General features: G+C 38.2%; 2 protein-coding genes across 2 annotated transcripts in view; one reads left to right on the forward strand and one right to left on the reverse strand.

Annotated features, from left to right (window-relative positions):
• The window catches only part of GTF2F2 (general transcription factor IIF subunit 2), a 138,269-nt gene that overhangs the window by 41,673 nt on the left and 72,563 nt on the right, over positions 1-24,033 (forward strand). The window lies entirely within an intron of this gene.
• Positions 15,458-16,279, reverse strand: KCTD4 (potassium channel tetramerization domain containing 4). The gene has a single exon (XM_005896751.3). The coding sequence runs from the start codon at positions 16,235-16,237 to the stop codon at positions 15,458-15,460; it is 780 nt and encodes a 259-aa protein (XP_005896813.1). The 5' UTR covers positions 16,238-16,279.

Consider the following 24,033-nt stretch of genomic DNA (forward strand, 5'->3'; position numbering starts at 1 on the left):
TGTCCGACTCTTTGCGACCCCATGAATCGCAGCACGCCAGGCCTCCCTGTCCATCACCAACTCCCGGAGTTCATTGAGACTCACGTCCATCAAGTCAGTGATGCCATCCAGCCATCTCATCCTCTGTTGTCCCCTTCTCCTCTTGCCCCCAATCCTTCCCAGCATCAGTCTTTTCCAATGAGTCAACTCTTCACATGAGATGGCCAAAGTACTGGAGTTTCAGCTTTAGCATCATTCCTTCCAAAGAAATCCCAGGACTGATCTCCTTCAGAATGGACTGGTTGGATCTCCTTGCAGTCCAAGGGACTCTCAAGAGTCTTCTCCAACACCACAGTTCAAAAGCATCAATTCTTCGGCGCTCAGCCTTCTTCACAATCCAACTCTCACATCCATACATGACCACAGGAAAAACCATAGCCTTGACTAGCCGGACCTTTGTTGGCAAAGTAATGTCTCTGCTTTTGAATATGCTATCTAGGTTGGTCATAACTTTCCTTCCAAGGAGTAAGCGTCTTTTAATTTCATGGCTGCAGTCACCATCTATAGTGATTTTGGAGCCCAGAAAAATAAAGTCTGACACTGTTTCCACTGTTTCCCCGTCTATTTCCCATGAAGTGGTGGGACTGGATGCCATGACCTTCGTTTTCTGAATGTTGAGCTTTAAGCCAACTTTTTCACTCTCCACTTTCGCTTTCATCAAGAGGCTTTTTAGTTCCTCTTCACTTTCTGCCATAAGGGTGGTGTCATCTGCATATCTGAGGTTATTGATATTTCTCCCGGCAATCTTGATTCCAGCTTGTGCTTCTTCCAGCCCAGCGTTTCTCATGATGTACTACTCTGTGGTGGTTTATTCATTTTCTTTGCTATATTCCACAATGTGTATTTAGCTCAGTTTATCAGTTTTTACTGTTACTGGATATTTGTGACTTGTTAACAGTATTGCTGTCAACTTTTTTTACTTGTGCCCTGGTACATAAATTTTTAAAGGTATATGGACTTTGGTCACAGAGTAGATACCTTCACTTCCCGTTGATAATGCCAAACTGTTCTCCAAGAAGTTAATACCAGTTTACAGTCCCATCAGCAATGTGTGTGAGTTCTTTTTGTTTCAATTCCTCTCCAGTCTCTCCAGTGGTATTGACCTTTTTAAAAAAAAAAAAAGTTAACTGGTATTATGGATGTGTAGTAACTTGTCTTTGTGGTTTTTTCCAACATTTCACTGATTTCTAATAAAGCTGAATCCCTGTCATATATTTATTGTCCATTTGGATTTTCTGTTTTGTGAAATTCATTCTTGTTCAGATCTCTTGTCCATTTTTTATTGGATTGGCTTTTCCTTTTGTTTGTACTCACTCTGTGAGTATAGCCTCCTGGGATTTTAATTTTTTATGGTAAGAAGTTTCTGTTAGGCTTTCCACCTTATGCAGGCTCTGGATTTTAATTTCTGTCCCCCAACACTTGCCTTGGGCATCCTAAACAAAGGGTCAAGTTTTCTGATTGGCCCATGACCACAAAGATTCTTGTTTTCCCTATCTTTGGAGCTTGGTGATCATTTATTATCTTGTAGTCTCTTTTAAAAAAAAATCTTTCTCAAATCTGTTGCAATACTCCTTCTGTTTTTATGTTTTGTCTTTTGGCTGCAGCGTCTGTGGAATCTTAGGTCCCCAAGTAGGGACTGAACCTGCACCCCCTGCATTGCAAGGTGAGGTCCTAACTACATCAGCGAAGTCCCCTCTGGTAGTCTTTTTACTACTTTCAGGATTTTATTCCGCTTTTACAGTTGTTTTACAGGAGGTTTGATCTAAGTAACTTAGCCCATCATTATAGGAAATAGGAAGAAGTATAGTTAATTTATTGAATTTAACAGAATAAAGATAACTGAAGAGAGAGTTGCTGAGTGTCAAATAAATGCGTCTTTTCTACAAAAAACATGAGTTCCCAAGAGCTCCTTCTAAAGTTGGGAGTTGGAAGTGTGGATTCTCTGAGCAGAGAAAAATTAAGGAATTAGAGTCATTACATTGTTTATTTTTTTTTAACGCCAGGGTTCACTTTTTGACAGTCTTGTTGATTCTGTTATGAAAAATTAGGAAATTATTTTCCTCACAATTTTATTCGTTGTATTGTCACTTTCTGCCATAAGGGTGGTGTCATCTGCATATCTGAGGTTATTGATATTTCTCCCAGCAATCTTGATTCCAGCTTGTGCTTCATCCAGCCCAGCATTTCTCATAGTGTACTCTGCATATAAGTGAAATAAGCAGGGTGACAATATACAGCCTTGACGTACTCCTTTTCCTGTTTGGAACCAGTCTCTTGTTCCATGTCCAGTTCTAACTGTTGCTTCCTGACTTGCATATAGGTTTCTCAAGAGGCCGGTCAGGTGGTCTGGGATTCCCATCTCTTTCAGAATTTTCCACAGTTTATTGTGATCCACACAGTCAAAGGCTTTGGCATAGTCAATAAAGCAGAAATAGATGTTTTTTCTGGAACTCTCTTGCTTTTTCCATGATCCAGCGGATGTTGGCAATTTGATCTCTGGTTCCTCTGCCTTTTCTAAAACCAGCTTGAAACTCTGGAAGTTCACGGTTCACGTATTGCTGAAGCCTGGCTTGGAGAATTTTGAGCATTCTTTTACTAGCGTGTGAGATGAGTGCAATTGTGTGGTAGTTTGAGCATTCTTTGGCATTGCCTTTCTTTGGGATTGGAATGAAAACTGACCTTTTCCAGTCCTGTGGCCACTGCTGAGTTTTCCAAATTTGCTGGCACATTGAGTGCAGCACTTTCACAGCATCATCTTTTAGGATTTGAAATAGCTCAACTAGAATTCCATCACCTCCACTAGCTTTGTTTGTAGTGATGCTTTCTAAGGCCCACTTGACTTCACATTCCAGGATGTCTGGCTCTAGGTGCATGGTCACACCATCGTGATTATCTGGGTCTTGAAGGTCTTCTTTGTATAGTTCTGTGTATTTTTGCCGCCTCTTCTTAATATCTTCTGCTTCTGTTAGGTCCATACCATTTTTGTCCTTTATTGAGCCCATCTTTGCATGAAATGTTCCCTTGGTATGTAATTTTCTTGAAGAGCTCTCTAGTCTCCCATTCGATTGTTTTCTATTTTGCACTGATCACTGAGGAAGGCTTTCTTATCTCTCCTTGCTGTTCTTTGGAACTCTGCATTCAAATGGGTATATCTTTCCTTTTCTCCTTTGCTTTTCCCGTCTCTTCTTTTCACAGCTATTTGTAAGGCCTCCTCAGACAGCCATTTGGCTTTTTTTGCATTTCTTTTTCTTGGGGATGGTCTTGATCCCTGCCTCCTGTACAATGTCACAAACCTCCGTCCATAGTTCATCAGGCACCTGGCGTGCTGCAGTCCATGGGGTTGCAAAGATGACTGAACTGAACTGATTGTCACTTTATTAAGGTTTTTAAGATAAGCATTCTGTTCTGCAGCTAATATTCTGGTTATTTAACCTTACTATTAATTGGATAAATAGATTTGCACTTTGCTTCTAATCTTTTGATCATACCATCTTATTCCTAAATTATTTGTTTTTATTTATCTCTTCATTGTCTAGATTTTAACAATAAATCCCCCTTTTTTCCCAGAAAGGGTTTATGGATGACTTTAGCAAAATATCCATTATTTTCTTTTCAGCTCCATTGTAGAATTTTAATCTCCATTTTAGACCTGCTGCTTTGTGTCTGTTTTCAATATGTAGTTATAATTTTATATAGAGAGACAGTGATATACCATATATATAAGGCATATATCTTTCATTTCTCAAACACTTCTAGGCAGTTAGTAAATGTTTATTTTTAAACTGGCAGTGCACTGTAGTGCTTTTGTGGAAGAATTGATTTACTTATTGAACCATACTTCCCTTTTTGGTCCCCTCCACATTTCCTGTCTTTATTTCCTTTGATGTCCAAATCTGATTTGTAATAAGTTTGCTTTGTCTTAATTATAAACTCTGATTCAATTTGGTCAGTATTGCTTATATCCTGGGAAAATGATTGGTCCTTTTCTCTAGTTTTATGTGTTTGTAGTGAAGTGGATTGGACTGTTATTTCTGTGGGCTTATACAATTGAAGCCTGTTAATTATCTTAAAGTATTGCTTTAATAAATTTTTATTCAATAAAAGTTATTCAGTTAATTTTTCATGTATGTGTCAGTGTTGTTTTCAGAAGGTAGTGTGACATGCTGAAGGCAGGACTTCTCAGAAAGAAGTATGTTTTTGTATGGGTGAATTGCCAATCTCTCGAGTGTTATGTGCTATATATAGTCCTAAGAAAACCAAAAGTGCTCTTCAGATAGCCTGGCGTCGATTTTCTTCGCACACCTCCCTCCCTTCTTGCTGGCTGCCTCGAAAGGGAGGGGGTCACACATTTCAACTAATGGCAGCTTAGAATTTATTTATTCATAGTAGCTTTAAGGAAAGTCATTGTCATTGTTTCAAAATAATAAATCAGAGTCAAAAAGCTGGCCTGGAGAACTTTGGGGAGAATCTTTGAATGAATAGCTATAAGACTATTTAAAATGTTTCAGTTACTTACGCATATAAACATTACTTTCTAATGTGCTTAAAAACACTTTTTTGACGAGCTGAGTACCTCATCTCTGAATCATGTTTAAGTTGTTTGATGAACATTGTTCTTCAGAGATGGAGGAATGAATCAGTTTTCTACTCTTCAAAGCTGAGAGCAGAATGTGTGTTGACGCAGTGTATGTGGCGGTAACTGAGAAGGGGTTCTAGAGCCTAACTGCTGAGTGAAAACCCTGCTCGGTTTCTCATTAGAAGCTCTGAGGTCTTTGACACACTTCTTTGCCACACTTTATAGTGTCTTCATTTGTAAATTAGGTGTAGCAATAGCAGTATTTTTAGCACAGTGCCTGGCATGATTTAATGCTCATCTGAACCTTTTATTTATCTTTAATTGAATTTTTATTATTTTTATTTTACATGTATAATATGAGCCTATAATTGTGTGGGCTAGAATTTTGAGCAGTGATGAACAATAGACTTAAAGATGTAAGCGTCTTCGGCTACAAGAACAGTTTTAAATAAATGTCCAGGGTAAACGTGTTTTAAAAATATGAGTCTAAGAAAATGAATTGCTTTGGCCTGTATCAGCTTACAATAAAATTTAAAAGATATCTGTCATCAATGTGAAGCCAAGGAGATGTTATTAGCAACTTGAGTGAGATGTGTGCTCAATCCAGAAAGATTGACAGTCCAAGGACTGACATTGGTCCTGTCCTTCTCTATTTGATTTTATAAAATTATGGTAGGAACTGGGGTTGCAGGCATCTTCCTTGATTGTTTCAGAGTAAGAGCACTTCTGTCTCTGTCTTCATCTGTTTAGTTATTTAATGCACTCTGAGTGACTAGAAGCTAAAAGATGCCTGAGTTCCAAGGCAACGTTTGGGTTTTTTTTTTTTTTTAAACTATGTTGATCTTAGTTGACATCTTTCATTTATTTGTTTACAGATACTCAAAATACTTTTTCTTTCTGACGAACTTTTTTTTTAAAGAAGATATTGTTTTTCATGTGGACTTTTTTTTTTTTTTCAAGTCTTTATTGAATTTGTTACAACATTGCTTCTGCTTTATGTTTCTTTTTTTGGGCCTTGAGGCATGTGGGATCTTAGCTCTCTGACCAGGGATCAAACCCACATTCCATATATTGGAAGGTGACCTTTTAACCACTAGACCGCCAGGGAAATCCCTTGATGAACTCTTTTATGCTGTGTTCTTGCATTTAAGTTTTCTAATAATTTATAAATAATTTGCCACCCATGTGGCTGTGTAAAATAAGATTTTAAGCAACAGTAACTCAATTTTATCTTTTAAAGCTATGCAATACAAAAACAATTAATATGCATTTAGAAGTAAATTTAGGAGAAGGCAATGGCAACTCACTCCAGTACTCTTGCCTGGAAAATCCCATGGATGGAGGGCTCCCCATGGTGGGCTGCAGTTCATGGGATCTCGAAGAGTCAGACACGACTGAGCGACTTCACTTTCAGTTTTCACTTTCATGCACTGGAGAAGGAAATGGCAACCCGCTCCAGTGTTCTTGCCTAGAGAATCCCAGGGATGGGGGAGCCTGGTGGTCTGCTGTCTGTGGGGTCGCACAGTCGGACACGACTGAAGCGACTTAGCAGCAGCAGAAGTAAATTTAAATAAATCTGTAAATATGTGGATGAGTGTGTATTGCCTGTTAAGGAATCATCAATTTTGGCTTATATAACCAGAAAAACTCACTTATCATTATCCTTTAAGTCATAGGTCATTTGTTTACCTGGTTATTTTAAAAAGTATGTGAGCTATAGCATCTGCGCTCCAGTATTTTAACTTAAGTGTTAAAAAAGCTAGCAGTAGCTTGTCTTGATCCTTCTGTTACCATGTTCTGGAGGGAAAATGTATAATTATTTGAGTAGTTTGCCACAAGCTTATTAATTTGGAAAATTGAAGATATTACTAGCTACTTAGGGAACAAATGGCCACCCCGCTGGTTAAAGCCTCAGGCCCCTCTCTGGGTCTGAAGGTAGCTCATTCTGTAACTTTCTTCTTTCACATCTTACTGTTTCTAAAAAAATTGGCCATGTCTGTCTCCCAGCTTCCACAAGTTCAAGTTTTCAGACTACGTTTCTCTTTCTCAGTTTTCTTACTTCATTCCCTCCCAGAAGACTCTGAAGCATAGCATACAAGATGCTTTTTCATCCAGAGTATTTTAATTGCTTGATACTGCAGGGAAACAGGAGGATTATTCACTTCTCCATTCACCCTCACACACACCCCCACGCCTAAAGCAGGGGCGGGGGTAGTAGTACAAAAGCTGACTATGTCAGAGAAATCTGTAGAGTTGTTCCTTTGCTTACTTAATATATAAGCACCCTTCCCCTCCATCCATCTGCATAAAGAAATTTAGTTATTCAGTCCCTTAGTCATGTCCAAATCTTTGCAACTCCATGGACTGCAGCATACCAGGCTTCCCTGTCCTTCTTTGTCGCCCAGAGTTTGCTCAGACTCATGTCCATCGAGTTGGTGATGCCATCCAACCATCTCGTCCTCTGTCACCCCCTTCTCCTCCTGGCTTCAATCTTTCCCAGCGTCAGGGTCTTTTCCAGTGAGTCGGCTCTTCACATCAGGTGGCGATAGTATTGGAGGTTCAGCTTCAGCGTCAGTCCTTCCAGTGAATATTCAAGGTTGATTTCCTTTAGGTTTGACTGGTTTGTTCTCCTTGCTGTCCAAGGGACTCTCAAGAGGTCTCCAGTACCACAGTTCAAAGGCATCAGTTCTTTGATGCTCAGCCTTCCTTATGGTCCAATTCTCATATCCATACATGACTACTGGAAAAACCATAGCTTTGACTATAGAGACCCTTGTTGGCAAGAACTTTGACAGAAATTGGCAAAAAACTAAGAATTTTTAGTTCATTTTTAGAAATCAGGTAGCTATTTTTCTGGATTTAATCTGATGATGATTCTGGACCTGAATGAGGAAAATCTGCCTGGCTTACAGAGGTTTCTCTCTAGGTTAAACTTATTCCTGGACCTACCAGTTACCCCTTTTCCTTTCTGTGGTTGTGGCTACACACTTCTCATCCATAGAGTCTCTGCTCTAGTGTTGTTGTTTCTTTTCCGTGGCAAACTGACTGGATTCCCTTTTTCATTGACTTTGTCGTCGTCCAGTATTTTAAGCCAGGGTTTGATGTATGACGTAGTCTAATGAGTGGAGAAGCTAACCTGGCCTCAGCATTGTCTCGCCTGTTGTCAGGGCTCACGTCCTTTGCAGAATCTCTCACTCAGTTCCTGGTGTGTGGTCTGAAGGTGGTGTTACGCAGTAGCTCAGAGCTTGGCGCTTTGGGGGTTGCTTGCTAGCTGTGTGCCTGTGGCAAGTTGCCTAACTCTATTGGTCTGTTTTCTCATTGATAAAACAAGATCTTTAATACTGCCCACCTCTGTCTGTTAGACATCCTAAAATATCAGTGATGCAAATGTGTTTTTCTTCTTTGTACAGAAATTCCAAGGTAAGAAGTCCAGGTCTGGTGTGGCGGTCCCATGGTTGCAAGCAACTGTCTGCCATCACTAGTTTGTGGCTTCCATTCTCAAGGTGATCCAGAATGACTGCTGTGGTTCTAACCATCACATCTATATTCCGGGCAGCAAAACGGAGGCAGTAGGGCAAGTCAGAAAGGCTCACCCAGCGTTGTGAGAGGACCATATCCAGACTCATACCCTGTCAATTTTGCTTCTGTTCCTTTGGTCAGAACTTGATAACTTGACCTTGCACTTACAGAACATCAGAAAATACCAGTTTTTATCTGGGTACAGCTGCCACCTCAGTGGAATTTGGGTTCAGTTACTAACAAAGAGGGAAGAATGGGTGCTGGGAAAGTAGCAGTCTGTGCACCTCAGAGATAGAGGAGACAATGCATGCATAGTACTGAGTGCTAACTGATACAGAGTACACCTCCGTGAACGCAGGCATTGTTATGATTTTTGCCAAAGGTCAGATTACCAGCAGGTCCCACGTTTTCTTATTCCTTTCTACCCGTTTATGTACTTTGCAGGGTAGTATGGTCTTTTATAGTATCGTAATACCCGAAACCAAAACAACCACAGGTGATTTCTTTGAAGGGTAGAGGTAGGTAGGTAGTAGTTGCGCCCCTGTTGGAAAACCATTCGTCTCTGTAGAATAGGTTTCATCTTTTTTGCTTCATTAGCCAGTCTTAACATTGGTGGAGTTGATACATCCTTTTTTTTAAAAAAAAAAAAAAGAAAGAAATCTGTTTCTTTTTCACTGCACTGGGTCTTTGCCACTGTGCTCGGGCTTTCTGTAGTTGCAGCGAGCGGGGCCACCCCTTGATGCGGTGTGCAGGCTTCTCACTGCAGTGACTGCTCTTGTTGCGGAGCACAGGCTCCAGGCACACGGCCCTCAGTAGCTGGAGCAGGCACACTCGGTAGTTGTGGCTCGTGGGCTTGGTTGCTCCAAGGCATGTGGAGTCTTCCTGGGCCAGGGATTGAACCCGAGTCCTCTGCATTGGCGGGCAGGTTCTTATCCACTGCTCCACTAGGGAAGTCCTATATGTCTTTTTTCACTTTGATTTTTAAATCTTCAACTGCTTTTCCTTCCCACTACTTTGAACCAAAAAGGCCACTGTTAGTACATACTCCTTTTTGTTTGTTTGTTTTTTTAAATAAAGAGAATTAATTTACTTAAAAATGTTACATCCTTTTAAATTGTCTTAGGGTGATACAGAATGACAATTGGGAATGATTTTACTTAATGCTTAACTTTGCTTCATTAAACAACCTCAGTGTTACCTACCAAAGTTTTGTATCAAGCTTTACTATTTTCCTATATATTCATTGTGTAGTGAATTTTATAATATACAAATTTTTGTTATATAATTGTAAGAGAGAGAGTTGAGCCTTCTTGCCTCTTATTAAGTACAGTCTACCTTATATCCAAATAATTAAATTTTGGTAAGATAGGAAAAAGAGAGGAGTGATATATAACTGGGAACCAAAATGACATTTTGATAAAGCCTGCCTTCAGTTTTCAAGGTAGCTGAATATCTGTATATTGAATCCCAGTGTTTCTTTCTGGTTGTGTTGTGAAAGGCAAACATATATGTGTCATAAATGCCTGTGGGTTTCAGTTTTTGTTTCTCTTTTTTTTATAAATCAGTCACCTGTGACTTTTAGATTCTTTTGCTTGGTATTTCTATCTAATAGTCATCAACCTTTATTAATAATTATTTCTATACACAGTGATATAGTCTTTCCTTTACATGGATAGGAAAATGCACAATTCAAAGTAGTTTTCTTAGGATGTCTACACTTAAATTTAATGTTTTTAAAAATAAATATAAATAAAAATTCATCAAATGATAGGGTACCTGAAGTAAATGCTAAACATTGTAGTTCTTTGTAAAACCACCTTAAGTCATAGAAGTTTATCAGACTCAAGTAATCATTAAGATTAAAGTTTGTATCACTCAACAGTTTTAAGAAACTTTAATATTAGTTAACAAACCTCCTATAACAAGGTAAAATCAGTAGCGTGGAATTTTTTAAAAATCAGACTTGCCCAATTTTATACTTTATGTAGAAAAATATGTACTGAAGATTCTAAAAGGCTGTCATCAAAATAACTTTTGAAAGATTGGGCCTGTCTTCAAAAAGGAATTTGTAAAATAACTTAATCTTTAAAAAAAAATTAGTAAAATTTGCTGTTAAATGTAACTGAATATTCTGGAGTCCTCAGTTTGGAAAAACCTGCTGTTCTGTTAGGTTAACTGCATCTTGTTTTATTTATTTTTATTTTATGCTGGGGAACAATTTTTTAAGACATGTAACAAGGAAATGTAGTATAATTGTTTGACTTTTTTTTTCTTTCTTTTTTAAATTTTATTTTATTTTTTACTTTACAATATTGTATTGGTTTTGCCATATATCAACATGAATCCGCCACAGGTATACACGTGTTCCCCATCCTTTTTAATATCCAGTATGTTTTCGAAAATGTGTAGTAATTTAAATAAATTTAGAGTTACTATATTTTATGTAGAAAATGCTTGATATTGCATAGTTTTTGCATTCTTGGAAGGAAGTGTAAGTTATTTATAATAGCTTATAAGACTTCCATTAATATTGGTGACTTCTGTTTGATTTAAACTCTTGAACTATTGTGTATCTTTGCAAAGAGGAGAAGTAGGAATACAGTCACCTCTTTATAAATTAGGCAAATTCAAAATTTCATCTTAGATATTTCCTTCTTCCCAGCACATCTTTCTTTATCATCATCCCCTTGGTGTTTGTTCACAGAAGCAAATTAATTTTATTATTAACTTAGGCAAAATATGATTAGGAAGATAAGTCTGCTACAGAGGTAACGATGATATTTTTCAGAGCTAAATACAGGGGAGGGGCAAAGGGGGATGGATGGACTGGTTGTTTGGGTTTAGTAGATGCAAACTGTTATGTGTAGAGCGGATAAACAACAAGGTCCTGCCTTACAGCACAGGGAGCCATATTCAGTTATCCTGGGATAAGCCATAATGGAAAAGAACATAAAAAAGAATGTGTGTGTGTGTAACTGAGTCGTTTTGCTGTACAGCTTATATTAATACATTGTAAGTCAACTCCAATAAAAAAAATTTAAAAAACAAAATATAAATAATTTCTAAGTTGCATGCTGTTTTGGATAGTTCGTATTACATCTCTATTTTATTTGCAAGATTATTATGATTCCAGTGCTCTGATTTTAACCTTGACTGACACCATTGCAGCTTAAAGCATTTGATCATAATTTATTAGATAGGGGTATCTTTTAAGAGTGTGATATCACGTTATTCCTGACGGATTTTAAATTGCTGAAAACAGCTGTAGTGATTAGTTTGCTCTTGTAGATTTTGCATATGAAGCTAGGAGATAAATGTCCTAAGAAAAATTTACCATACGTATTTTTAAACTAATAAAGATGAAAACTGCATTTGCCTGGAGCAATTTAAAGTAGAGCCTTGTATCTTATAGAATTCAACACAGTATTAAGCTTGCATTTGTTGAAAGTTCTCTGTCTGTTCATGTCTAAGTTGAAAACCTAGTTAATGTAAATGTGCGTTTTTGTGCCTGTTATTCATGGTTATGTCATGAAGATACTTTTGCACTGGATAAGATAATAACCAGGCTATAGAAAGTCTGTGATGGGCTAGGCATTTTACATGTTGCTGTTCAGTTGCTCAATTGTGTCTGACTCTGTGACCCTGTGGCCTGCAGCCTGCCAGGCTCCTTTGTCCATGGGGATTTTCTGGGCAAGAATACTGGAGTGGGTTACCATTTCTTTCCCTGGGGATTTTACATGTAATTTAGAATTTAATTTAAGCCATATAAATGCCCTATCAACTGATCATTACTATCTGTTTTACTGTGAGGATGTTGAAGTTCAAAGAAGTGAAGAATATTGCTTATGGTCATGTAAGCAAATTAGGGGAAGTTAATTGAATTTGAACCCAGGTCTGACTGCAGAGCCCATATGTGTTCCACTGTCCTATATTTTTTCCTCATAATAAGTTCTGTGGTCTTTATAAGCCATAAAAAGTAACCCCCCTTTTCAGCAAATCTGACATGTGAAAATCTAGATTTGCCAATATACAAATTTGGGATATTCTTTATTCTTGTGAGATGATTCATCTCATGTTCTTTAAATGACACGACATGACATTTAAAATATTATTTGCTTTCCCGAAATCCATTTTTTCACTCAACATTTTAAGAATACCTGCATCGTGAGATTTTATCAAGTGAGGCAAACCTCTATTTTGGTGTTCTTTGTTTAGCATGTACTTCATGAATGCCTGCTCTATGCCAGGTTCTAGGTGTTACAGAGATAAATGGCCTGCGAAAGCATAGTTCCTGCTGTCTCTGGAGCTGGCATAACTAGGTTTCAAATACTGGTTCCACCTTGATCTCTCAGTAACTGTAGGATCTTAGCAGGTCCCTTAGCCCTCTAAGGCTCTCTCTTCATCTTTCTTAGGGTTATCGTGAGGATTAATTGAGATAATATATGTTCATAGCATGGTACCTGGCATGTGATAAAACACTAACGTTACCTTTTAACATCTTAAAAATAGCACTTGAAATATAAATACTTTTCTTTAAAAAAAAAACACAAAACAAGTTTAATTAGTATCCTGATCTTCAGTCTGAGACAGTAGTCATCATTTCTGTATCATTTGAAGAGTTGTGTAAGCATTTCCCTTTGTTCTGCACACTGCCATACACATTTTAGAAATACAGTATACCTTAAGCTGTATGTTTGTTTTTTATATTTTAAGGGTAATGCTAGAATCACTGTGTGGTATAATTCCAAATACACACATATATATGTTAGGCATATGGCAAGTACAGTAACCTGTTTTCTTATTAGCTTTCTTCTGAAAAAGAAGATAGAGTCACTTTGTGATTTATTCTTTGGAACAATATGAGAAAAGATTTGAGGAAGAAGTTCGTCATTGATTGCAAACAAAAATGTTGTGACAACTTCACTCTGACTTATAGTAGGCACTTTGTACAATTACTTGAGTCTTTTGAATGGGAAGTATTTCTCAGTATTTTTTAAAGTAGTGAAGTTTAAACACTAGGTATTTCCATTGCTGTATACCTGAAACTAACCCCACATTGTAAATCACCAATATTTCAATAAAAATTTTAAAAACTAGGTATTTCATGTGCACTTACAATATGTAGACACTTGAATATGTAAATACCAGTGCAAGTGATTTTGAAGATATATTTATGAAAATTTTTGCAAGAGTAATCAATCTGCCTTATTTCCTTCTAGATTACTAAATGTTTTAGGATATTATGATTTATCAAAAGCTTAAGGAGGAATTAAATGCATTTCAGAAATGATTTTTTAGACATGTTCAAAAAAATCAGTGACAGATTTCCTAGAGTAATGGTTTCCATCAATAAAATTTTGTTATAACAGTTAAATTTTCTTTTGTGAACTGATGCAAAAGCCTCACTTATAATACTTCTAAGGAGATTTGTACAAACTATATCTCCTGTAAAAAGATGTGTCAGGGCTATTTTTATTATCTGAAATGAAACCTTGTTAGAGAAAATCTTACTTTGACATTAAATCATTACCGTGTTTTTGTTTTTGTTTTTTACATTACAAAGTCCAAATGCCAAGGAAAAGTCAACTCATAAGCTGGAGAGGTATGTAGACAGTTCAATTATAGTGACTGATAAAATAGATTTTAGTATTTTTTTTCTGTTTTCATAGTTCTTTTGAATCCTGATTAAGCCTTTTTAAGTACATAAGGGATAATTTGATGTTATAAACTTTTTTTCTTGTTATACAAAAAGAAAATTATGCAGTTGATGTAGAGATTTTTGTTTCTAACATGGATTTTTAAAGGACTTTTTTGTACAGTAGGTTTTAAAATATTTCTTTTAGTATGTACAGCCAACTTTTGTATTACCTTAGATGTTGTAATGGGAAGTCAGTTACAGTTCTGAGTGAATATTAGCTCTCCTGAGTTTTTATGTATAAGCAAACTTTTTGCATAGATGCTAACTTCTGTAACCTCAGTTAAGATTTTCAGAAATATTTTGTTAAAGTTTATTAAAGTCAATATTTAATGACCAGTTTTAATGGTTAAATTCTAAAGGAGTGAATTAAGATGTTATTTGTACTTAGAAGTCAGAGAAAATAAGTGGCATAGAAATAAATGATTTAGCTGTTCTTTGCGAGCAAAAAATGTTCTCACCTTTAAAGCTAACTTTCTTGATTATTTAATTTAGATAGCCATACGTAAAACCCAATTTTAAAAAATAACTTCTTGTTTAGCATGAACTAAGGAAATGATCACAAACTCATTGAGCCTGAGATTTACCATCAAAAGAGGTACTGAAAAGAATCAATAAACTTCTTCCATAGGAATAATGTTTAGTGTTACTCATGTGTTATTTTTGAGCTTGAAAGATGAGATATTTAGGATAATTCTGAAAATGAACTCTCTTCATTATTCTAATACTGTATACTCTATTGAGAATAAGTTACCCATGCTGTATTGGAGTTCAGTCTGCAAAGGAATGAATTGGCTGATTTTTGTCACTTGCAAATCCAGCCAGGGTTACTATAGCCTGTAGCCTGCCAGTTGACTGCATCAATGCATAATACTGTGTGAAGTCATTAAAAGGCATATTTGTTTTAAAAGTGACACATGTAACTTTTTACTATAATTATTAACTATAAGCAAAGAAGTTAGTCATGCTTTCATTTTTTTTATTGTCATCAAGCAGTTTTCTAGGAATTTTCAGCAGTATTTCAATCCAGCTATAATTCTAATATGAAATACAGAAACTATGAACAAGCTTTTGGTGCCTACCATCAAAAATTAAACCCATAGCTTTAATGCTTACATCTCATTTTGCTTTCACCACAGCTCTGTTTTAGTAGATCTGCACATCTCTCTTGCTCTCAATGGTTAATTTTATCAGTTCAGTTTCTTCGTAGATTTTTGCCATGAGTAGAAAGGATTTAAAGTCTCATAGTCCCTTAAAATATTTTATTAACCTTTCCTTGAAAGAATGAGAGATAATGTACATGCTTGTTCATTGTACAAGTACCCAAGACATTCTGATTGAAAGACAGCTTAAGGAAAAATAAACAAATAGCAAAAGCATTCCGTCTTTATTTACAGTATGTAGGAGATCACTGTTTTCACTTTAAGTGTACGTCTGATCAGCAGGAACACCTAGAGAAGGACATCTTTAGCGATAGAATTTACATACCGTTAGCTCACAGTAATTGATTAGCAGCAGGACTCTGAGTACAGAGCTGGTTGGGCACATTATTTGGGATGCCTTTGATGCCGAGGTTTTCCGAAGCTTGCTGGCTGCATGCTTGTTGCCTTTGTTCGTGGCACAGGTAATTACTTGATAAAATGAAGTGCATCGCTGTGAACAATTGACCCTTTGGAGCAGTCCAGGCTTGTCAGCAGTCTAAAACCACACTTTAAGGCCATCATTATGGCCTCAAACTTAAGAGTTTCCAAGGTGCAGACAAAGGTGTTGTCTTCCTTCAGTACCAGTCGAGTGCCATTTTCAGACTTTATGAAGTATTTAAATTGAATGGTATTTGATGATATAGAAAACTCCTCAGGAAAGCCATCCAGCCTGCTTTTGGACACCAGGACAATGCGAGATTTTATTTTTGATATGAAATCCGGAGCATTACAGAAGATTCTCAGTCCTTGTGAGCGATCATGGTTATCTGTTATTTCCAAGAAAGTGGTCTCCCTGGGTGTCAGCTGTTCTTTTTCCCACCTGGACTTCACTTCCTCCGCCAGTCCCTTGAGCTGAAAGAATTCTGCTTCTTGTGCAAGAAGTTGATTTTCTCGAAACCCTTCGGGCAGTAGAAGTTCTCCATTTCGTAGGAAGTTTAGAACATGCCTGAAGAGGAGTCCATCCCTGTCTATGAAATAATGACCATCGGCATCAAACGGGCAGAGAATTTTTCCATTGACTATACCTTCAAGGAAAGTGTCTGGGTACTTGGTCAGTGTTTGTTTCTGAGTGATGTATAAGTATCCACCAACGTTGAGGGTCATCAGAGTGGATTTGCAGTTCTTTCCCTGGTCAGCATCTTCCAGGCTGTTGTGTTTCCCTTCATAGTCCTTTTCTTTTTCTCTCCTGTTTATTTTACGCTCCATTTTTGAACACGCTATTTCAGCTTGTTCTTCTTGGCGTTGAGATTTTTAAAAAAGAAACACTACCACACAAACACGCCTTTATTCAGTCCCAGCCTGGTGATGGAATGGAAATGCTGGCAGCATCGCCTGCGCTGTCAGCTCGGTTTTGCAGTAGGTGGCGTATCAGCTATGTATGCAGGAGCTTTCTGGAGTAAGAGGGAAAAGAGATAATTTGCATTTAACCGTATCAGGGAAGGAACCTGCTGTGAAAAGGTTTTCATAGATATTCTTAGACATAAATAAAAGTTACTCAGTGAATTGAATTTCCTATGGGCAGTTAAGCAGTTATATATATTTAATTCTCCAGCTAAGTGTGAATTTTTATTCACTTCTCAGTGTCAAAATTAAGTAGGCAGGCTTAATATTGAACAATACTGTGACCTTTCAGAGAATAATATATGTGGAATTGCTATCATATTTTAAAGTAAATTATAAGTAGGAAACCCAAAGAGAAAGGACCTAGGTGTATAGAATTTTCTCTCCTGTAAAAAGTCACACATTTCACGGTGGTAGTGTCATTTTAGAAACAAAAATGAGAATACTTAAACCCGTTATTTGTGACATTGTACTTAAGTTTAATTGGATTTGCATGTGATTCTGATTTGGGGAATCAGTAAGTGAGAAGAAATTTTCTTAATGTCTTTCAGCAAAAGGTTCTGTTATTTTGGCTTTTTACCCTGCAAGTAAAACAAGTCAAATAAACAGACTTTACGGTATTTTTTTTTTTTTTTGGTTAAGATTTCTTATGAAAAATTCATAAGCTTGTTTCACCCTAAACACACTGAACAAAGACTTGGACTGCTGTGGAAAATACCGTAACCGTGTGTCTGTGTGTCTGTGTGTTTGTGTGTGTGTGCACGAACGAGTGCTCCCTCGAGAAGATGACAGAGACAGTTTCAAAATACCTGCTATAAAATAATATCATGGGCCAGATTAGTTGGGTTTCTTTTGCTGCTGCTGTTTTTTCCCCCCCAGTGTTCACAAAAAGGGAGAGAAAAGACCAAAGCCTGTTGCCTTTTTTTTTTTTTTTTTTTTTTTTTTGAGCTCTAACAGTGTGAGTATGGTGTTTTCCCCTGCCCCCTTTCTTTTTTTTCCTTCTTCCCTCGTAAATTGCTTTCCAAAACATGTTAGGGATCTGAGTTTTCATTTCTTGAGTTTAAAGACCCAGTGGTAAGAAATGTGAACATGGTCCCCAGTACACTATTATTTGGCTGATCTACCTGCTAAATTATTCTGAGGAACTACAGAATTAGACTTTAGATTTTGTCAAATTTATTTACATTTTTTTTACATTAAAGGTATTTAAAAATTTTCAACTTTGATAGAAGTGGGCTTCCCTTGTGGCTCAGCTGGTAAAGAATCCACCTGCAATGTGGGAGACCTGTGTTTGATCCCTGAATTGGGAAGATCCCCTGGAGAAGGGAAAGGCTACTCACTCCAGTATTCTGGCCTAGAGAATTCCATGGACTGTATAGTCCACGGGGTTGCAAAGAGTTGGACACGACTGAGTGACTTTCACTGTCACTTGATAGAAGTATTATTGGCAGAGATTCTTCTAAAAAGGTTTGCATTGTGTTTTTTCAAAACAATGTTAGATTTTCTTCAGATAAAAAAAATTTGATATTTAATTACAGCAGTTTGAATTTAGTGTTTAGGTATCATTGAGCTTATCAAAAGTTGATTGAAAAAAAAAGTTCATTGAAATTAAACTAGAAATCAAAGGCATAACATTTTTAGGGCTGAGTTTTCGCTGAGAGGACTTCCTTGGTGGCTTAGAAGGTAAAGAATCCGCCTGCATTACAGGAGACCCAGGTTCAGTCACTGGGTTGGGAACATCTCTTGGAGAAAGGAATGGCTGCCCACTGCAATATTTTTTCTGGAGAATTCCATGGACAGAGGAGCCAGGGGGCTACAGTTCATGAGGTCACAAAGAGTCGGACCTGACTGAGCAACTTTCACTTTTGCTTGGAGACCATGAAATTGAGCCAGAGAAGATTGCATTCTGGAGAGTTTTTAGTGTTTTATCTAGAACTTTATAGCTTCTTGATAGTAAGCCAACACTTTAGACTAAATCTTCCTCTCAGCACCGCATCATTTAAGAAAAGTTTACTGGTATATTCTAACAATTTCATGTGTGTTGATTTTGTGGTTTGGGAATCAAGTCTTACCTATGGATACAACTTTTTCTGAAATATGGAATAGGTTTGGGGCGGGGGGCGGCACAACTTTAAAAATGGAATTCTTTTCTTAGTAGTAAATGTATCTGAGTAGCAAGCACATAACAGCACAGCCAGCAAAGGCATGCCAGTTTCACTTACAGGTATAGTCCTCTTTTAATGAAGTTTATGATGGTTTAGTCACTAACTCATGTCCACCTCTCACAACCCCATGTGCTGTAGCCTGCCAGGCTCCTCTGTCCATCGCCTGGATTCTCCAGGCAAGAATACAGGAATGGGTTGCCATTTCCTTCTCCAGGGACTCTTCCTGACCCAGGATTCAAACCCGGGTCTCCTGCATTGCAGGCAGATTCTTCAACCGATTGAGCCATGAGGGAAGCCCACCCCAGGTAGTGTAGCAATCCTGTTTCAGTCACATGAACGTCTATTCTACCTATCCCAGTCCAAAGAATCCTCAAAAATTCATTTGTAGTAATCCCTTTTTTTAAAAGAAAGAAAAAAACTTTGCCTCATTGAAGTAATTGGTAGACCTTTTTTGTTTTTTCCCAAGTTTTTTGTGGATATTCTTAATTGCTTTTTTTAACGTCTGTAAGGCCCATTTAGAAGACTTCAGTGAAGCTTCCTAAACCAGTTTTTCTCATTCAGAAAAGTTCTTAGGTTACTTTGACTTCTGTTCTAGAGGTCGCAACCACACAGCTGTTTACAGTGCACGCGGGACAGCAGGACCAGTAGAGCGCAGCTGCAGCGTAGTGGGGACTGCTCAGGTTTTCTTTGTATGTTTAAGTAAGGTGAGATGGTTGGATTCTGTGTAAGCCTTGGTCTGCTGCATTTTACACTGTGGCCGTTTACCGACGCCTTCCTGGGGAGCCCTGGGGCTAGTGCTGCTAGAGGCTGGGCCTTGCCGTTGGGGACCTGAGGCACAATGCTGACCTCTTCAGCCGTCATCCCCAGGGCCCCCTTACACCTGCTGACTCGCTCACTTCTGCTTCCTGATTTTTAAACCTGCTGGCGTGTGTCTTTTTTCCTTCTGGCTTTCCTTGACCGTGAACCACCCTGTCGTGTGCCTCTAACCCTTGACTGCCCTTTCTCACTCTAGACTTCACTCTGGCCTTCTTGGCTTCTGCAACCTGACATGAAAGATGTGTTTGCCACCCATGGCGGGGCAACAATAGTGTAACAGAAGGCCTGTCTTAGTGCCTCGCTGGAAGCTGATAAGAATCTATAGGACTTTTTTTTTTTAATGTCCTGTTGCTCCCAACTTGCAGTCTTAAGAAAGAAAAATGGTACCCAGGAGACCCCGCCTTCTCTGTGTTGCTCCACTCCATCCGCATCAAAGCAAGGTGATTGCAGTTTACATTAATCACAGGGCTTTTGTTGCTCATTGCCGCTGTTACAGTGCGTGTGCTTCCGAGGAGAAAGCCAGGTTGTCTTTTTCTTAGTCTATTCTAAGCTTATATTTACTTGCTTTGGGGGCTAGAGGGTGGGGAGAGTCATGTCAGTCAAATCCACACAGCCCGAAAATTGTAAAAACGGTGCTTCGATAACTATTCCGAGGCGGACATCCATGGGTTTGTGTGACCATGTTCCTCTGCCTCACTGCAGATCCAGACTGGAAGTAATCAGTTAATTGTTTAAGCAGAAGGGCTCAACCTACACAGCAAAGATGAGCTCGTTTGAATGCACTTGACCGCTAGACTTGAAGATTTCATATGCAGAAAGGTGTTTTTTTTTTTAAGTGTCTATCATAGACATCTGTAATCACACATATAAAGTTTGACCAAGTTTAGTCAACTTTGAAGATGTATTTTCTTGCATACATCTATGTATCTGTTTTTCCTTCATTCAGCTCTGTTTTTTGCATTAGTTCAGGTTGCTGTAGTATATACATATTTCACTGCCTCTGGATAACACAGAGTATTTCACACCTAGACACTCAGTGAATGTTGTTTTTGATTCCTTGGTGATGGACCCCCAGGCTGCCTCAGTCCCTTGCTGTGGTGAACAGTTTAAGGCATGTCCTCTTATAGGTGTCTGTGGAAACTTGTGTGGTAGACACCCAGGGGAGAGCTTTCTGGGCACGTTCAGTTTCACTTAGCACTCCCAGATGACTCCCAAGATGAGCTCTAACAGGGCACTCTCGCACCAGCGGTGCCTGTGGGTTCCTGTTTCCCCGCATTTTCTCCAGCACTTGGTGTTATCTGGCTTTTGTTTTGTTTTTTTAGATTTCACATAGGAGTGATATCAGACAGTATTTGTCTTTTTCTGTCTGACCTGTTTCACTTAGCATAAGTCCGTGCTGAGTTGTGAGTCTGTTCATGTTGTTGCAGACAGCAGTGTTCCTTCTTTTGTATGGCAGAGTAGTATTCCATTGTGCATATGTATATGCACACACACCGCATCTTCTCTAGCCATTCATCTGGGGATGGACCCTTAGCTTGTTTCCATACCTTCACAGTTAGAAATAATGCTGCTGTGGATATCGGGGTCCTTGTATATCTCTTTTCAAATTAGAATTTCCTCTGAATATATACTCAGAAGTGGAATTGCTGATTGGTACAGTAGCTCTGTTTCTAGTTTTTGAGAAACCTCCATACTGTTTGCCCAAGTGGCTGCACCAGTTTACCTACCCCCAGCAGCGTATGAGGCCTCCCTTTCTCCATATCCTCACTCCCCAGCGTTGCTAATCTGTGTTCCTGTTGGTGATAGCCAACTTGGAGGACTTAAACAGTGTCACTGACAGGTTCTTGTTCCAAGTATACTCATTGGTTAGGCCCAGTGCCTTACCAAATTTTAGCAAAATCTTTCTGCTATATGGTGATGCCAATCTTCCACTGCCTGCATTAGGCAGAACTTACTCCAGGCCAGTGGGAATTATCTGCCAGCTCTTGATGGGAAATGAGGTCATTGTCAGCAGCGTGATTGACACAGAATATGCCAGAGATGTTTTCTTGCCATAAGGAAGTAGAACCTTACCAAGAAGATCTCTCTCTTGGTTAGAAGATAAAAGATTTGGTAATTCCCCTATACTCAACAGATCACTCTTTTATGAAATTCAGACACTCCTTTTCAAGGAAAACGGATGAAGCTGCCTTTATTAAAAACATGGGGTTTCTGGTTCTTCATTCTCTGCCTCTACCAAATCTTTTTGATTATTTTTACCTGCATGCATTAATTCCTTTTTTTTTTTTCTTAAAAAAAAAAAAAAAAAGATGATTTCTTGTTTCTGCACTAAGAAAGTGAAGCCAACTACAGAAAGAGCAAGAGCTGTTAATTTTTACTTAAACCTGTCACTGTGTCTCTGCTCTGAACTTCTCCATATTTTTTGAGACTTATTAATTTGGGTCTTTTGTCTTCACTTGAATTTGATACCCATCTACTTGATCTGCAGTGATATCTTTATCTGTTCATTTTCCAAAATCTGGCTAACCTTTGGCCATCTGACTTTCATGTCCTCTGATTACTTTTTGGCTTGACCTTCCTTTCACAAGCTGAGTTTTGTTTTTTAATGTATGCGTTTCTTGTTTTTCATAGCCTCCTGTTAATAGCATTGAATGTGAGAAATACTCATTTTGATATTCAGCTATAATTATGTTACTGTAGTTTCTTTTTGGTGTTGAAAAATAAAAATAAAGGAGACAGTGTTATGTATTAACATAGTTTAAGAATCACGGATTTTTCTGTTAACCTAATTCTGTTTAAATACAAAAACTTTAGTTTTGTTTTGAAATATGAAAGTTTTCTGTATTAGATGTTGTCTGGTCCTGGGCTTCATCAGCACAGGTACTGTCTCTCCCACCTTGTGGAGCTGACTGACCACAGTATCTCACCAACTGTGCAGAGTGTCAAGTCCTCCTAGGACTCATTCACTATAGCTTCTGGCGGAATGGTGATGTGGATGTGTGATTCCATTTGGAGGAATAAGCTTGTAAGTGTTTTACAGCGTTGAACTGAGTCTTCAAAGAAGCCCAGGAAACTGCTGCTTCAGCAAATTTTTAAACCCCATTTGAGGAGTGTAGAAAAGATTAAAGCGCTTTGTGTCAAAAGGAGCACACGTAAAAAATGACTAAAGGAGAAGTTCTGACAACATTCCATTCCACTGTTTCTTTGCTTTTCATTACAGAGGCAATCTTGGAAACACTTTACAAATCATGCTAATTCATATTTTAAATGTACTTTGGGAGATGAGTATTGCAGGGAAACCTGTGTTTTATAATTCTGTAAGCAAAAGTCATTTGAGCTTTTAAAATGAGTGTGCTCTTTTTTTTTTTGAAGTGCAGACTATGCATTATTATTCACTGGAAAATTTTATTGTAACTAGATGAGCAAAGCGCTTCTATGAGCCATCAAATGAACACTGAAATTATATTATCGTAGAGAACTCATTTTTATAGTGCTATTTGGCAAAACAGAATTTTGCCTTCTCTCTCAGAAGGAGATGTTTTAAGTTTATAATCATTGTCTACAATCTCAAAATGAGGGGTATGACTTTGAAAAATTGTAAAGTGAATATTGCTATGAAATCCAGGACCAAAAGAGTTTCTGCCCCCAAATGCTGTCCCTTACCACTGTCCCTCATGTTACCATCTTCTCTTTAGATTCTCCTGTGTCTTTAGTGATGAGATGGTCGAGGGGTGAGGGGGTAGGGAGGTGGGGGCCTGAACCAGCAGGACAGGATATGATGGTTCACAGGAGGACATGGAGTTTCTTACAGAGAGTAGAGTGATTGTAAATCTGGGATGGAGAACTCTATCATATGGCACACTTTTTTACATCTAACATTTCTGTAATTGGGGTATGTCTTAAAATCATTGACTTGTAAAATTTTCACGATAGTATTTTGTCTTTCTTGCTGGCACATAAGGTAATGGTGAACATTACAGTTGATGGCATCTTAGATTTGATGGCATATTTGGGCAATTCTGTAAGCTGTTGTCCCCACACCACCAGAAAATTCAGTTACCAGAAAGACAGGGGAAGGAGAAGGTGTTGGGGGAGAGGAAGGAGAAGGTGTTGGGGGAGAGGAGGAGAGAAGTATCAGGGCACCAGTTCCCAGCTCTGCCTGCTGCATATTAGAGTTGCCCAGTGAGTGTGTAAAAACACTTCTTGCCCACACAATGCAATTAAGGTAGAATCTCTTGAGAGTGGACCCTGTAGTTTTTAAAAAGCTCCCCAGGTGATTCTTAGGACCAAGCAGAATTGAAGAACTACTATATTCAGGAAACTGATGAGCTCAGGAAAGCGAACTTACCTCAGAGGAGTTCTTAATGATGAGGGCGTAATTTCTACCCTGTAGTTACGAGGATCACTTCCTATTAAAGTATCTTGAAATAGTATCTAGAACTAAACTAGTGTGTGGTATTAGTACTGTTACTAAACATGGTGAAGAGAACTGGGATTATTGAGGATGAAATTAATGAAGCTTGAATCATATTCAGTGATTAAAAAATGTGTCATCAGATTGTCTCTAAGTGTTTTGTTCATGTTGTGTCTCAGCTATACCACAGGCTTTCTTAGGTACAGGGGCCTGTAGTTTTCTTCTCTTGTGCCTCTCATCACACCTTGCACCGTGTTTGGCACTAT

This window comes from Bos mutus, chromosome 12, assembly GCF_027580195.1.
Source record: "Bos mutus isolate GX-2022 chromosome 12, NWIPB_WYAK_1.1, whole genome shotgun sequence".
Classification (NCBI taxonomy): domain Eukaryota; kingdom Metazoa; phylum Chordata; class Mammalia; order Artiodactyla; family Bovidae; genus Bos; species Bos mutus.

Excerpts from the sequence above, each read along its gene's own strand:
- KCTD4 (XM_005896751.3), bottom strand. The coding sequence starts at position 16,237 with ATGGAGCGTAAAATAAACAGGAGAGAAAAAGAAAAGGACTATGAAGGG.